Raw genomic sequence first — 16326 nt, forward strand, 5'->3', positions numbered from 1 at the left:
ATCATTCAGTTTTATTGGAAGAGTACATGTTCTGATATTATATGAGAACAGAAAAACACCTCTGTCCATTTTGTCCACACTCCCATTTCTTAAATTAAATCGCTCAAGAGTTCTAGTTTTTCTTCAAGGGGAGTAGTGTATTGCAAGATCTCCATTCCCCACTTCTCTGTGTGTGCGTTTGTGCCTTCAAGTTGCCTGCCAACTATTCTGACCAAAAGTCAGGAGGGGAAAAATAGCTATGGAACAGAACAAACCACAGCATCATTGACAAATGCATTCTTTCTAATACAGTGGTGCCTCGGGTTACGAAATTAATTCGTTCCGCGGCCGCTTTCGTAACCCGAAAAGCCTTCGTAAGCCGAAATGCCATAGGCGCTAATGGGGAAAAAGCCGCGGCTCTGCCGCGGCTCCATTTAAAATAGCGCCGAAGTTTTTTCGTAACCCGAAAAAACATTCGTAACCCGGAGCAATTATTTTCTATTGCATTTTTTCGTATCCCGAAAATTTCATAACCTGGGTAATTCGTATCCCGAGGTACCACTGTATGGATTTCTGATTCTATTAATTTTTTAAAAAATATTTCAATAGAGAAAAATCTGTTTGCAAAATAGGACTTATAAAGACTGAGGGCCAAAACAGATGGCCTCAAAAGTCCGGCTCTCCACTGGCTTGAGGGCATGGTGTTTAGATGTGCCACACCCCCAAACTGAACAGAAGCTGCCTGGCAATTACATGCCAGCCAGCTTTTATGCAGCTTGGGGGCATGGTATTTAGACACCACTCACCCCGGAGCTGGTGAAAAGCTGGCTCCAGCAGTAAAGGGGCATCTTTTTTCTGCTCCTATTTGGTTTGGAAGCTGGCTTGATTGTGTGGCACGTGGAAGCAAGGTGTGCAGTTGTCGTGGCCCCCACCCAACTTTTTCAGGGGCAGTGTCACGCTGCATCATTGGGGTGGTCTGTTTCACCCCTCAAACAGGGGTAGAAACTGCAGCGGGAGAATTATGCTGCACTCATTCCCTGGTCCTGTTCTTCCCACTGGCATCCAGTTGGCAACTATGGAGAAAAGCAAGTTGAACTAGATAGGAAAATCTGATCCGTTATTGCTCTTTTTGTGTTATCAGTTTGTGTTGAGTCTCCCTTTTAACAGAGTTGAGACCAATGGTGCTTCCACATCTGATGTGAAGTAACTCAAGATGTATCAGTAAGCCACAAAATCTTAGTATTTTTTCTTTTAATGTTTCATGTAATTTTGTACAGTCAGCATTCCATATCCATGGATTCTTTATCCACAGACTAAGCATCCACAGTTTGAAAATATATTTTAAAAATATATTTTAAAATATACAAATTACACAAAGAAAACCCTGATTTTGCCATTTTGTATAAAGGACACCATTTTACTCTGCCACCGTATTTAATGGGACTTGAACATCCATAGATTTTTGTATCAATGCGGGTTCTAGAACCAAACCCCATGAGATACAAAGTGCCCACTACAAAACTGAGCAAGAAATAGTCTGGTTTCTGAAACAGAAAATGTGTTGTCTGCAAATATTTCATCTACAGAAAACGCAGAACACTCCTTTCCCAAAGACGATTTCTCCATTGTCTAAAATCTCCAAACCATTAAAAAATTGTAGTTTTTCTGTTGCTGAAACTCGCTTCCCTTCCATCATTATCAACCTGTCCAGAATTATTTTTTCAGTGACTGAAGCTAAAGGTGAGATTGATAAATTCAGTTGATAATGTAATTTTGTCCCAACAGTTCCAGTCCTGTACTGGGATTAAATTTCATCTTCATATCCTCTGAAGACCATCTTTTAAAGCCAAGACTGTGTCTGTAGAGAAGCTAACATCAATTTAAATTTAAAGCGCTCTATAAATAAAGCATAATAATAATAATAATAATAATAATAATAATAATAATAATAAATATTTCAGATATTCTGCATTGCCTCTATTTCCTGTAATCAATAGGCATTTAAAGAATACTTACAAATATTCTTGTTCTTTCTTTGTTGAGAAAATGGTCAACCACTGTAAGATTTATTATTATCACTACAGTGGTACCCCGGGTTACGAAATTAATTCGTTCCGCGGTTAATTTCGTAACCCGAAATACCTTCGTAAGCCGAATTCCCATAGGCGCTAATGGAAAAATAGCTCTCTGCTGCCCTCCGGTGGCGGAAAATAGCGCCGCGGTTTTTTCGTAACCCGAAGAAACCTTCGTAAGCCGAAGCAATAAATCCCTATGGGATTTTTTCGTATCCCGAAAAATTCGTAACCCGGCGCATTCGTATCCCGGGGTACCACTGTATTTCCTTTTTTGGCAAATGTATTTTTGCAAAAATACATTTTTGTGCAGGAGGTAGTATACAGAGTGTGTTGCACAAATACTCAGTTTTTGTGCAATGATGTTTTTGCACAGATTTTTTTGTATGGTGAGTTCCCATAATTTTTCCAAAAATAGGCCTAAAAATCACACACACCCCCAATGTTCAAAACCTCTTCTTAATTTCACCCAGCAGAGAGAGAACTTTTGAAATTATTTGTTTTGAAGTGCAATATCAAAACAAAACAAGCAAAGATTTACATTTTTTTCATTTGGGGCAACAAAATGGGTGGGAAGTTTAGATACATCCTCCCTTTTTGTGTTGTTCTTCATAACATGATGGCTTTGCTGTCTCCTGCAGTTTCTGTTGTTAAAAGAATTGTATGTGAACAAAGCAAAGGAAAATAGGGCGGCTTCTTATGTTTTCCTACTAAAATTCATCCTTTGATTTGCTGCCAATAATAACCAATCCAAGACTCTGGTTATTGTGAGTGGGTACCAGTAGTACAGTATATGGTATCAATGTGCACATGCTCTCTGAAGATGACGTGCTAAGGTTTATGCAAGATGAAGCATTGAGTTCATGGGCATATAAAGTGTGTGTAAAACCATAAACACATAAATGGTTTTTCTTAACTGTCCTTTAGAATATATTTCAGGAAAATAATGTAAAAAATAAATTTAGTGTGGGTTTTTGTTCCAGCTGTAGGCTAAACGTAGATACATTTTGCTTCTATTGATGCATTTCACCCCTACTAAGTGAGAAATATCAATTGCAGGCCGTTCAACAACTAGAGCGCTGCTGGCAGAAACATCAGCGCTTATCCGACAAGACACTCCTTGAGAACTTATTGAAGTCCTATGGAGTGGCGATAGGTGCAGCAAAGAATTCCTCATATGCTGCATGTATTGCGTCTGCAGAGTCCTGCCCAGCAGAGCTGTTCAGGGTGGTTAGAGAGCTGACGCAACCGCCTCCCATCCTGAACTCCTTGCTTCAACCAAATATAGCCTGCTGTGACGTTTTCAATGACTTTTTTGCAAATAAAATCTCTCGGATTAGGGCTGATCTTGACGCCAGCTTTTTCACAGAATCAGTAAGAGAGGTGTCCAGAGACTCCATGGGCCATGTTAGACTGGATCACCTTGAGTTTGCGAGTACCGAGGAAGTGGACAATCTCCTTGGAAGCGTAAGGAGGATGACATGCGCCCTCGATCCTTGCCCACAAGCTCCAGGAAAAGAGATTCCACCTCAACATTAGGAGGAACTTCCTGACAGTAAGGGCTGTTTGACAGTGGAACAAACTCCCTCGGAGTGTAGTGGAGTCTCCTTCCTTAGAGGTCTTCAAACAGATGCTGGATGGCCATCTGTCGGGGATGCTTTGATTGTGATTTCCTGCATGACAGGGGGTTGGACTGGATGGCCCCTGTGGTCTCTTCCAACTCTACGATTCTATGATTCTATGATTCATTGTGGCTGACCACCCAGGGAGGGTATGCTATGACTACATTATTACGATTAATAATCAATGCATCCTTTAGGGAGGGCAAATTTCCATCGCAACTAAAATTGGCAGTAGTTAAACCGCTTTTAAAAAAGCTCTCCCTAGAGCCCCTAGAGAGAAACAATTACAGACCGGTGTTCCTATTACCATTCTTGGACAAGGTGATCGAGAGAGCAGTCGCCTTCCAACTCCAGGCTGTCTTGGATGAAACCGATTATCTGGACCCATTTCAAACTGGCTTCAGGGAGGGATATGGAGTGGAGACAGCCAAAGGGGAGGGAAACAACAAGGATGTTATGATGGGAGTCTACTACAGACCCCCAAGTCAGACGGAGGAATTGGATGATGCCTTTCTAGAACAGATGACCACACAGTCAGAAAAGAGAGATGTAGTAGTGATGGGCGACTTCAACTAACCTGATATTTGTTGGAAGTCAAACTCAGCCAGATCCTCAAGGTCTAGCAAATTCCTCACTTGCCTGGAAGACTTATTTCATGGTCCAAAAGGTGGAAGAGGCAACAAGGGGGTCAGCTATTTTGGATCTGATCCTAACCAACAAGGATGACTTGGTTAATGGGGTGCAAGTGGTGGGATCCTTAGGTGGAAGTGATCGTGTTCTCCTGGAGTTTGTTATACAATGGAGAGGAGAAGCCAGGCACAGTCAAACACGCATTCTAGACTTTAGGAGAACGGATTTCAGTAAACTTAGAGAAGTATTGAGGGTGATCCCATGGTCAGAAATACTAAAAGAGAAGGGAGTTCAGACCGGATGGGAGTTTCTCAAAAGAGAGATACTGAAGGCACAATTTCAAACAGTTCCAGTGAGAAAGAAAAACGGGAGGCATCTCAAGAAACCAGGATGGATGACTAAGGAACTTTCAACCGAGCTAAGTTTGAAACGGAACATGTATAAGAAATGGAAAAAGGGGGAAATCACAAAAAAGGAATTCAAAGAAATAGCAGGCATGTGCAGGGGTAAAGTCAGAAAAGCTAAAGCGCAGAATGAACTCAGGCTTGCTAGAGAGGTTAAGAACAACAAAAAGGGCTTTTTTGGATATGTCCGCAGCAAAAGGAAGAAGAAGGAAACGATAGGGCCACTGCATGGAGAAGATGGCAAAATGCTAACAGAAGACAGAGAAAAGGCAGAATTACTCAACACCTTCTTTGCCTCAGTATTCTCAGAAAAGGCAAAGGGTGCTCAACCTGAAGATAATGGAGCAGAGGACAGAACAGGGGAATTTCAGCACAGAATAAGTAAAGAGATAGTAGAGGAATACCTTGTTAATCTAAATGAATATAAGTCCCCAGGACCAGATGAACTACATCCAAGAATATTAAAAGAACTGGCAAATGTAATATCGGAGCCATTGGCAATAATCTTTGAAAACTCCTGTAAAACAGGAGAGATCCCAGCAGACTGGAGGAGGGCAAACGTTGTCCCCATCTTCAAAAAGGGGAAAAAAGAGGATCCCAACAATTATTGTCCAGTCAGTCTGACATCAATACCAGGAAAGATTCTAGAGCAGATCATTAAACAGAGAGTCTGTGAACATTTAGAAAGCAATGCCATAATCACAAAAAGTCAACATGGGTTTCAGAGAAACAAGTCATGCCAGACAAATCTGATCTCTTTCTTTGATAAAATTACCAGCTTGGTAGATGAAGTGAATGCTGTGGATATAGTATATCTTGATTTCAGTAAGGCCTTTGACAAGGTTTCCCATGATATTCTTGCAAACAAGCTTGTAAAATGTGGGCTGGACAAAGTAACTGTTAAATGGATCTGTAATTGGTTGACCGGCCGAACCCAACAATGGCTCTTGTTCCTCCTGGAGGGAAGTGACCAGTGCTCAACAATGGCTCTTTTTCCTCCTGGAGGGAAGTGACCAGTGGGGTCCCACAGGGCTCTGTCCTGGGGCCAGTGTTATTCAACATCTTTATCAATGACCTGGATGACAGAATTGGGAGCACACTTATCAAATTTGCAGATGACACCAAATTAGGAGGAATAGTTAATTCTCCAGAGGACAGGACCAACATTCAAAATGATCTGAATAGACTTGAAAGCTGGGCCAAAGCTAACAAAATGAAATTCAACACAGAGAAATGTAAGGTACTGCACTTAGGGCAGAAAAATGAAATGCACAGATATAGGATGGGAGACACATTGCTGAATGAAAGTACATGTGAAAGAGATCTAGGAGTCCAAGTAGACCATAAGTTGAACATGAGTCAACAGTGTGATGTGGCAGCTAAAAAGGCCAGTGCAATTCTAGGCTGCATCAATAAAAGTATAGTGTCTAGATCAAGAGAAGTAATAGTGCCACTGTATGCTGCTCTGGTCAGGCCCCACCTGGAATATTGTGTCCAGTTTTGGACACCACAATTCAAAATGGACATTGAGAAACTGGAGCGTGTCCAGAGGAGGGCGACTAAAATGGTGAAAGGTCTGGAAACCCTGCCCTATGAGGAACAACTCAGGGAGCTGGGGATGTTCAGCCTGGAGAAGAGAAGGTTAAGAGGTGATATGATAGCCCTGTTTAAATATTTGAAAGGATGTCACATTGAGGAGGGAGCAAGCTTGTTTTCTGCTGCTCCAGAGAACGACCCGGAACAATGGATGCAAGCTACAGGAAAAGAGATTCCACCTCAACATTAGGAAGAACTTCCTGACAGTAAGGGCTGTTTGACAGTGGAACACACTTCCCCGGAGCATAGTGGAGTCTCCTTCCTTGGAGGTCTTTAAGCAGAGGCTAGATGGCCATCTGTTGGGGATGCTTTGATTTGGATTTCTTGCATGGCAGGGGGTTGGACTGGATGGCCCTTGTGGTCTCTTCCAACTCTATGATTCTATGATTCTATGGTTGCCTTAATCGATGACCTCCATCTGGGCACAGACAGGGGAAGTGTGACCCTGATAGTGCTCTTGGACATCTCAGCGGCTTTCAATATCATCGACCATGGTATCCTTCTGGAGCGCCTGAGGGAGTTGGGTATGGGGGCACTGCTCTCCAGTGGCTCCGATCCTACCTCTCGGGCAGGTTCCAGATGGTGAGGCTAGGGGACAGTTGCTCTTCTAGAAAAGAGCTAACATCTGGCGTCCCTCAAGGCGCCATTCTGTCCCCCATGCTATTTAACATTTACATGAAACCGCTGGGAGATATCATCCCGAGATATGGGGCGCGGGGTTATCATTATGCTGATGACACCCAAATATGCTTCTCTATGTCCCCGACTGCTACAGTGACTAAGGATGACTTCTCCCCTCTGAATCCCTGCCTTGAGTGAGTAATGGGCTGGCTAAGGAAAAACAAACTCAAGCTGAATCCAGAGAAAACGGAGGTATTTGCCATAGGTTCCTTAGATCCGGGGAGGGAAATTTGTCCACCACTCCTTGATGGGGCCACACTTACCCTGAAGGATGAAGTTCACAGTTTGGGAGTACTTCTGGATCCAACTCTACGTTTGTCATTTCAAGTGGATGCGACGGCCAGAAGTGCTTGGTACCAACTTTGGTTTATACGCCAACTGCAACCCTACCTTAACTGAAAGGACCTTGAAACTGTAGTGCATGCTCTAGTAATCTCTCGTCTCAACTTCTGCAATGCGCTCTACATGGGGCTACCCTTGTATCAAGTTCGGAAGCTTCAACTAGTGCAAAATGGGGCAGCCAGGTTGGTCACTAGTTCTTTAAGACTTGACCATATAACACCTATTTTGAAAGATCTGCACTGGCTCCCAATTAGCTTCCGGGCACAATACAAGGTGTTGGTCATTACCTTTACGGGATCACATCTCCCCATACAATCCGCCCCGCACTCTTAGAACAAGTGGGAAGAATTTGTTGGAGATACCAGCATCCAAACGTTTCTACTTCCCTAAAGGCATTCAGTATAGCTGCCCCTAGACTTTGGAATGGACTCCCAGAGGAGACCCGCCTTGTTACATTCTTAGAAACCATCAAGACGGCAGTAAAGACAGAGCTCTTTCGCCACGCTTATCCTCCTGACCTTCTATGAAGACCACTAGCATGGAACAAGACCAGCTGATCCTGTGATTGATTGATGTTAATGTTTTTATGTTTTTATGTTCTTGTTTTTATTCTTTTAACTGTTGTTTTTAATGGTGCAGTAACTAATGCTGCAATATTGTAATTGTAATTTTAACTTTGCTGTGATCCCGCTTCAATCCTTCAGGAGAGGCGGGAAGATAGAAATAAAATTTATTATTATTATTATTATTATTATTATTATTATTATTATTATTATTATCTTTAACTAAGCACTTTGACAGCTTAATGAATTATTAATTTTGCCATCTTGTTAAAATAGTTACAGTCAATAAATAGTGCAATTCTCAAAATGAAGTATTTTCTCCCACATAACAGTGTTACTGTAAGCACATCATTACTAGATTTGTTGTTGTCTTCAAACTGATTGTGATTCATGGCAACCCTAAGGCGTTTGCTTAGCCAGATTTGTTCAGAGGGGGTTTACTTTTGCCTCCATCTGAGGTTGAGGGAGTGTAACCATCCTAATACCATGTTGACAAGCCTATGGCACGTGTGCCATTTCCGGCACATGGCCCGGTCTGCCAGGGCATGGAAGCCACCAGTGGAAGCGACTGTGTGCATGCACAGCCCATCTCCTTGTCTTGGCCCAGTTTCCCCTGGTACAATGGGGCCACAAGGAGCCAGTTGGCAGCGCCAGCATTCTGGCCAGAAGTCCCATCTCTCCCAACTAGAAGTCCTGCCCCTTGCAATTGGGGTTCTGAGAACTGTAGTTGTTTGTTGCTGTGTGTCTTTAAATCATTTCCAACGTATGGTGACCTTAAGGCAAACTTATGGGATTTTTTTTGGCAAGGTTTGTTCAGAAGAGGTTTGCAAGGGGGGGGGCCTGGAGGAGGAGGAGGAAGAGGGAATGGGTAGTGGGGAGCATGGAGAAGGAGAAGGAAGGAGGGAGGGAGGGAGGGAGGAACTGGTGGCAGAGGCGGGGGGCATGGAGGAGGAGGAAGATGAAGAAGAATAGAGCTGGATTACAGGAGGAGGAGGAGGAGGGGTGTGGGGGTGTTGTGTGCCTTTAAGTTGTTTCTGGTGACCCTATCACGGGGGGTTCATGGCAAGTTTTGAAGACGGAGTTTGCCATTGCCATCTTCTGAGGTTGAGAGTATGTGTCCTGCCCAAGGCTCCCCTGCAGTGGGTTTCATAGCCCAGAGGGAATTACATTTCTGCAGTGTGTGTTGTGTGCCTTCCAGTTTGCCATTTGTCTTCTTCTGAGGCTGAGAGAGTGTGTCCTACCCAAGGTTCCCCCACAGTGGGTTTCATGGCTCAGCGTGCACTACATTTCTGCAGTGGGTATGAATTCAGAGAACCAGCCCTATTAGTTAGAATATTAGTATGCACAGTGTGTCCTTTGGAAGACATTCAAGGAAAATGTAGGGCATGACCAAATAAATGCTAAAAAACACTCCTATAAATTCATGCTTCTTAACCATGCTCAAAATGGAGGACATTATTATTATTATTATTATTATTAACCTTTATTTATAAAGCGCTGTAAATTTACACAGTGCTGTACATACAATCTTTTAGTCAGACGGTTCCCTACCCTCAGGCTTACAATCTAAAAGACACGAAACAAAAGGAGAAGGGAGTGGTGGTGGGGAATAGGATCAGGTCCAGCAGATCTTCTCCACCTCCGAGGCCTGGACCAAAGCAGATGGGCTGGAGGAAGGGCTTGGCTTCTTAATGGATGGTTAAAAGGAGGCTTCCTGGATCAGAGAGGGGCTCGCCTCTGGGAACGCTTCTCTAAACAATATAGTCTTTAACTCAGCTTTGAAACTGGGTAGAGAACTCTAAAAAACACTTTCATGCTTCTTGGCCATGGTAAAAATGGGGAGCATTTAAGAAAAAGCTAAGGACATGACAAAATAAAAATTAAAAGCATCCATATATAAATGTAAATTCATGCTTCTTAGCCATGCTCAAAATGGGGGACATTCAAGAAAAATGGAGGACATGACAACAGAAAAGTTAAAAAGAGTCAAAAATATAAATTCAGTTCTTCAGGTTTAAATACATCTATATTACATATTGTTGTTTTCCCTTCAAGTTTTCAAAATTTGTTCAGAGGAGATTTGCCCATTGCCATCATTTGAGGCTGAGACTATGTGACTTGCCCAAGGTGACCCAGTGGGTTTCATGGTCAAGCTGGGAATCGAACCCAGGTCTTCAGAGTCATAGTCCAACACTCAAACCATTAAATTATGCTGCTTCTCACTTTATTATATACTCATCTGTATTTTTCTGATGAACATTAAAATGGCTTATGGGCTTGCGATATACAGTGGTCCCTTGCCTTATGCGGGGGATCCGTTCCTTTTTGGTCCAAAGCCTAAACTTGGACCATGGGAAGGTGAACCAAAACAAGTTGTGCTTCATTTGCCTGGTTTCTCTGATGATGATGATGATTTCTTACGCATCTCTCCCCATGGATCGAGGTGGGGAACAAAAAATCAACAATGAACAATATCAATTAAAACACATTAATGAAAATATGCAACAGCTAAAAAGGATAGATAAGATATAAACATCTTAAAACAGTCCATATTTAAGATTCAGCATCTAAATTCACAATTTAAAAATCATCTGGATAAGCCTGCCAGAAGACACTAGTCTTCAGTGTTGTTTTGAATTCAAACAGTGACTTCAGCTGCCAAATGAAAACTGTCTCTTCCAGCAGGTCATTCCATAGTGTAGGCCCCAGCTGCTGAAGAAAAAGGCCTCTGGCTGACAGTTGCCAACCTAGGTCTGACTGACTGGAGTAAATGTCTGTCAGAGGACCTGAGTTTACGGGGTGGATTATATAGGAGGAGACAATCCATGTAGGACTTTAAAGGTCCTTTGTACCTTACCTGGAAACTAATTGGCAGCCAGTGGAGTAATTTTAATATTTGTGTCCAAGTCACATATCTGGCTGCTGTGTTTTCAAGTAATTAAAGTTTCTGAATTTGGTACAAAGGTAGCCCAATGTACAGCACGTTGCAAAAGTCCAGTTATCAGTGCATGCACTACCATCTTTAAGTCCTCCAGCTCTAGGTAGGGGTGCAGCTCGCACAACAGCCAAAGCTGGTAGTAAGCACTCCTGGCCATCACCACATCTATCTGAGCTGTCTTTTGGAGTAATGGATTCAGAAACACCCCCAAGCTGCTAACACAGTCTTTTGAAGGGAGTGTAACCCCCTCCAAGACTGATTGACACACTTCCAATCCAGGTTAGGACCCTTGAAAGCAAGCACCACTGTCTCGAGCTTCAATTTGTTTTTTCTCATCCAGCCCATTGCTTCCTCCAGGCATTCATTCAGAGAAGACAAACTATCTTTAGCTGAATAATGGAGAAATGTCTTTGGGTGTCATCAGTACTGATAGCACTCCATGCTTCCAGATGATCTCTCCCAGCAGTTTTATGTAGATGTTGAATAGCATCATGGATAGGATGGCACCCATCTGTTTCCCCTTTATTGTTTCATCTTTTAAAGTCTCTTTCACAACATCATTCTATTAATCTCTGCAGGCCTGGAGTGATCACAATGCAAGCACTTTCTGAAGAAGACCGAAGACTGTGGATGGAGGCAATGGATGGCCGGGAACCCGTAAGCAAGAATATTAATAATAATAATAATAATAATAATAATAATAATAATAATAATAATAATTTGTATTCTGCTTTTTCACAAAGGAATCAAAGCAAATTTCAACAGTATAAATAAAACATCAAACAATTAAAAATTACAATTTAAAAACCCCAAAACCCCAACCCTCATATCAGATGTACTCATTGAAGCTGTGGTGGGGCAGCTCTGTAGTGTTGGCAGAATTGATTTAATACTTTGGTGACATATTCAAGGCAATACCCTGTCATCTTTGCTAGGATAGCAATAAAGCTTTTGCTATCAGTGGTCTTAAGACAATGCAGAATATACCCTTAAAGTACTTCAGTTGTTGTCTTACTGCTACTATAGAAAAAAAGAGAAAAGAAAAAGGGTGGAAAACAGACAATAAAATACTAATATAGTAAGTGGTTCTCAAACCTTTCTTAAATTTACTGAATTTTAACTTTGTGATATCTCTTGAGTTGGTTGCTATTAAGACCCCCCCCCCAGCAGATCTGTCTTAAGGATCACAGGATGGGTATAAATGCTCAAGCATTAATTGTGACCTTTTCCATTCGATGCGTTTTGTATGTATCATTGCTACATTTTTGTGCCCATGTGGCAAATGGGAGGTATGCTGGTTAAAAAAAAAAAAAGGAGGAGATGCACAGTGTTGTTTTGCCATCATTCAGCCTTCCTTCAAAATCTTCTTCATCCTTTCAAAAGGCTTCTTAAACTTTTTTTTAAAAATGTATCTGAATAGAGTTTTGATTTCCATAAATAACACAATCCTAGCCAGAGGCAGCTGCATTGTTTTAAAAATCTGTCCTAAAACTGTTTTCAATAAATACTCCTTTATATTGTTTAACAGTAGAACTGCTGTACTGCAGAATTGGCTCTGGACTGAGTGTTAGGGTACTTTTTAAAATTATTTTTTAAATGGTAGTTATCAGTGTCACAAATATTTGTTTAATCACCAGATGATTAACATAAAGCTGTAGTTTTCAGTGGTGTATTAATGCAAAGATTCTCATTTTTAGAATGTTTGAGCTGCCCAGAAATATAGATGGAATAAGTACACAAATTCAGTGTTTGTGTGTGAGAAAAGGGAGGTGAGAGACAGATGGGGGGAGGGGGGAGAGAGAGAGAGAGAGAGAGAGAGAGAGAGAGAGAGAGAGATGTGATATGACAGCCATATGTAAATACCTGAAAGGATGTCAAGTAGAATATGGAGTGAACTAGTTTTCTGTTCCTGCAGACACTAGAATATGAATGAGTGGATTTGGAATACAAGAAAAAATATTTCACCCATTGTTGTTGTTATTATTTACTAGCTTTCTTCCATTATAGGGATTCAAAGCAATTAACAACAAATTTAAAACAGCACAGTTTAAAAACAACACAAAAGTCTTTAAAAGTATGAATATAAGGTTTGAAAACAGTTAAACAGTTTAAAAAGTTAAAACAATTATGCATTACAAATTTAAAATACTGTATATTGAAAACTGTATATAAATCTGAACTAGCACATCACTTCAGAGCCTAGCAACAGAAAAATGTTTTTATCTGCTGTCAAAAAGAAAGCAAGGCTGGAGCCATCCTGACCTCTCAAGGAGGGAATGCCAGAGCCTGGGAACAGCCACTGAGAAGGCCCTGTCTCTTATTCCCACAAAATGAACCTGAGGAGGTGGTGGGACAGAGAGAGCTTGTTCCCACTTAGGATTTGATACGAATTAAAATAAAACGTTTTTAATAAAATCGAATTAAAATAACACAGTTGTTATCCCGCTTTCAGAATCGCTTTACTCATCGTTCCCATCTGCTTGTTTAATTCGGATTTTTTACCTGCAAGCGTTCAGTAAGCGTTCTCACTTGGCATGAAATCGGTGTTTAAATAAAGCGATTCTTCTCCTCCATACCTTATTTGGAGTTGTCAATCAATACTACGTCAGAATGACGTAACGTTAACCCGCATTAATCTGAATCGATTTATCTGTGACATCGTTTCCATCTCTGTGACCGTTTCTGATTCGATTTATTTTTGGCGGTTTTTTTTTAAATGGACCAATCAAGGCGCTTAAACGATCAAACGTCATAAGCGCTGTCTGCCTTATTATATACATTTTCCCTCCGAATTTAGTAGGAAACCCAAGCTCTTTCCAGAGGAACTATGGGATAGGTTTTCCAGGGCAGCATCCCTGCTTCATGTCTCCTAAGACAGCCAGGCAGAACCCCTTCAGAGAGCCCACAGAGATCAATGAGAAGGAGGCTGCTGGCAATGCGAATTTAGTAGGAAACCAAAGCTCTTTCCAGAGGAACTATGGGATAGGTTTTCCAGGGCAGCATCCCCGCTTCATGTCTCCTAAGACAGCCAGGCAGAACCCCTTCAGAGAGCCCACAGAGATCAATGAGAAGGAGGCTGCTGGCAATGCGAATTTAGTAGGAAACCAAAGCTCTCTCCAGAGGAACTATGGGATAGGTTTTCCAGGGCAGCATCCCCGCTTCATGTCTCCCAAGAGAGCCCACAGAAATCAATGGGGGATGCTTCTGGCAATGCGAATTTAGTAGGAAACCAAAGCTCTCTCCAGAGGAACTATGGGATAGGTTTTTCCAGGGCAGCACCCCGCTCATTCTCCTAAGACAGCCCAAGGCAGAACCCCTTCAGAGAGCCCACAGAGATCAATGAGAAGGAGGCTGCTGGCAATGCGAATTTAGTAGGAAACCAAAGCTCTCTCCAGAGGAACTATGGGATAGGTTTTCCAGGGCAGCATCCCCACTTCATGTCCCTTCAGATCAATGAAGGAGGCTGCTGGAAAAGCAGGGAGGGAGCACTCTTCCCAAAGATTCTCTTTCCAGGGTTGGAGGAGAAGGCAGATTCCGTTTGAGAAAGAGAGGGAGAAAGGCTCTATCCCCCCCCCCCTCCCTGGGCGAGATCAGAGCCCAAGCGGGCAGGGAATGCCTCTTTGAGAGGAGCCTTCCCTTCCTGCCTCTCCTCCGTTAGAAATGGGCTCTCCCCACACAGAGGGGAGGTTGCAATCCACCGGGAGAAGCCTTGTAGTCCTTTGCAGATGCAGGCGCTGGAGCAGCCGGGACTTCAGGCGCTTAAAGCGCTGAAGAGATTAAGCGCCTGTAAACCATTAAAATAAAAAATAAAAATAATCCTTATCTCTTATTGAAAGACCACAGCGAACAAAGGGGTGAGGGAAGAAAAAATGGCGACAGCCACGACGGATGGGGACAGAAAGGGCAACTCCCCCAATGACAGCCCCCATCGCAGTCAGCTCCTCCCATCCTTCTAGCCCGATTCAAATGCTATCGTTCTCATCTAAATACTCCGGTTCCTAACTCGAATCAAGGGAAAAACACTAGGTAGGACCCTAGTGTTTTTTTAACACGCGTTAAATGAGGAAAACGCGGATTTAAATTTTAACCCGCTTCTGGATTCGATTTCTTGTGGGAACGATTCCGGGTTGGTCTAGAACTGTTCTAGATTTAAACCGAATCCTAATGGGCACGCTGCCTAATGAAATCGATTCAGAACGCGGGGTTTCCCCTAGTGGGAACAAGCTCATAGAAGGGCCTCTCCGGACAATCTTTGAACTCTAGCGGGCTCATAAAGTCATAAGAGGAATTTCTTGACATTGAGAACTGTTCCTTGGTGAAACAGAGAGTCTGAAAGAGCAATGGGTTCTTTTTCTTTGGATATCTTTAAGCAATGGTTGTATGGCTCTCTGTTGGGAGTTCTTTCACTGTGTATTTCTGAGTGGTAGGGGATTGGACAAAATGGCCTTTGCAGTCCATTCCAACTCTGTGGTTTTATTATTCATGATTTCTGCCTTCTTCCATAGCAAGAATATAATTTAGACCCTTCTAGTGTTTCAGTGATGATCCGAGGCTTATTTTGGCCTGAATCACTTTGAATTCCTGATAGCTATCATTCACTTGCTTTCTTATATTATGTTTGGTGAAGTCAGTGGCAGCAGGTCTCTAAAATTCCATTCTTATAATACAGTTTGGGGATTTAATCTCTAGACATTCCCTCAGGCATATGCTGGCAACCACAGGTTCCCTGAATCTCTTCAGTAGCCAGGATGACTGGAGTAATGGGGAATGAATTTTCTAAACACCAGTCAATCCTGTGCATACTTCTGTGAAGAACCTAAAAGTGACCTTTCAGTGGCATCATCTTATCATGTAGTGACAGGAGGAAGAAAAGAGTGTGGCTGGAAAGGGGGCCAATGTTAAAGAGATTCCACCTCAATGTTAGGAGGAACTTCCTGACAGTAAGGGCTGTTCGATAGTGGAAAAAACTCCCCCGGAGTGTAGTGGAGTCTCCTTCCTTGGAGGTCTTCAAGCAGAGGCTGGATGGCCATCTGTCAGGGATGCTTTGATTGTGATTTCCTGCATAGCAGGAGGTTGGACTGGATGGCCTTTGTGGTCTCTTCCAACTCTACGATTCTATGATTCTATGAGGGCTAAGCTTATTTTGACAGTCATTTGGAGTACTTCAAGCAAAATAATCAAGAATCCTCACTGTAGGAAAGCACCAGTCCTTTACTACAGAGAGGTAAAGGCTGAGAACCAGCCAGACAGTGAAGTCTCTGGGGCTATGTTTGTTTTCTACTGAAAGCCCTTTTCAAAACCCAGCTTGATTATTGAGTGTAGAATGCTTAGGGCAAACATACTTGATCTCTTTCTTCTCTTAGCCTGATCATCCCTTAAAAATACATTTAAATATCAAAGTCTTGGGAATAGCAAATGCTGTGCTTCATCAGAATTTTCCAATTCTAGCATATATTTGAACAGTGCATACAGTTCTGACACCAAACAATTTAAGGTTTG

General features: G+C 42.3%; 1 protein-coding gene across 8 annotated transcripts in view; it reads left to right on the forward strand.

Annotated features, from left to right (window-relative positions):
• Nucleotides 1-16326, forward strand: part of ARHGAP26 (Rho GTPase activating protein 26) — a 402649-nt gene that overhangs the window by 172895 nt on the left and 213428 nt on the right. For all 8 annotated transcript variants that reach the window (XM_042450195.1, XM_042450199.1, XM_042450198.1 and 5 more), the window contains one exon: nucleotides 11406-11484. In XM_042450195.1, coding sequence (XP_042306129.1) covers nucleotides 11406-11484 — 79 coding nt within the window. The remainder of the gene's footprint in view (nucleotides 1-11405; nucleotides 11485-16326) is intronic.

Source organism: Sceloporus undulatus, chromosome 2 (assembly GCF_019175285.1).
Source record: "Sceloporus undulatus isolate JIND9_A2432 ecotype Alabama chromosome 2, SceUnd_v1.1, whole genome shotgun sequence".
Classification (NCBI taxonomy): Eukaryota; Metazoa; Chordata; class Lepidosauria; order Squamata; family Phrynosomatidae; genus Sceloporus; species Sceloporus undulatus.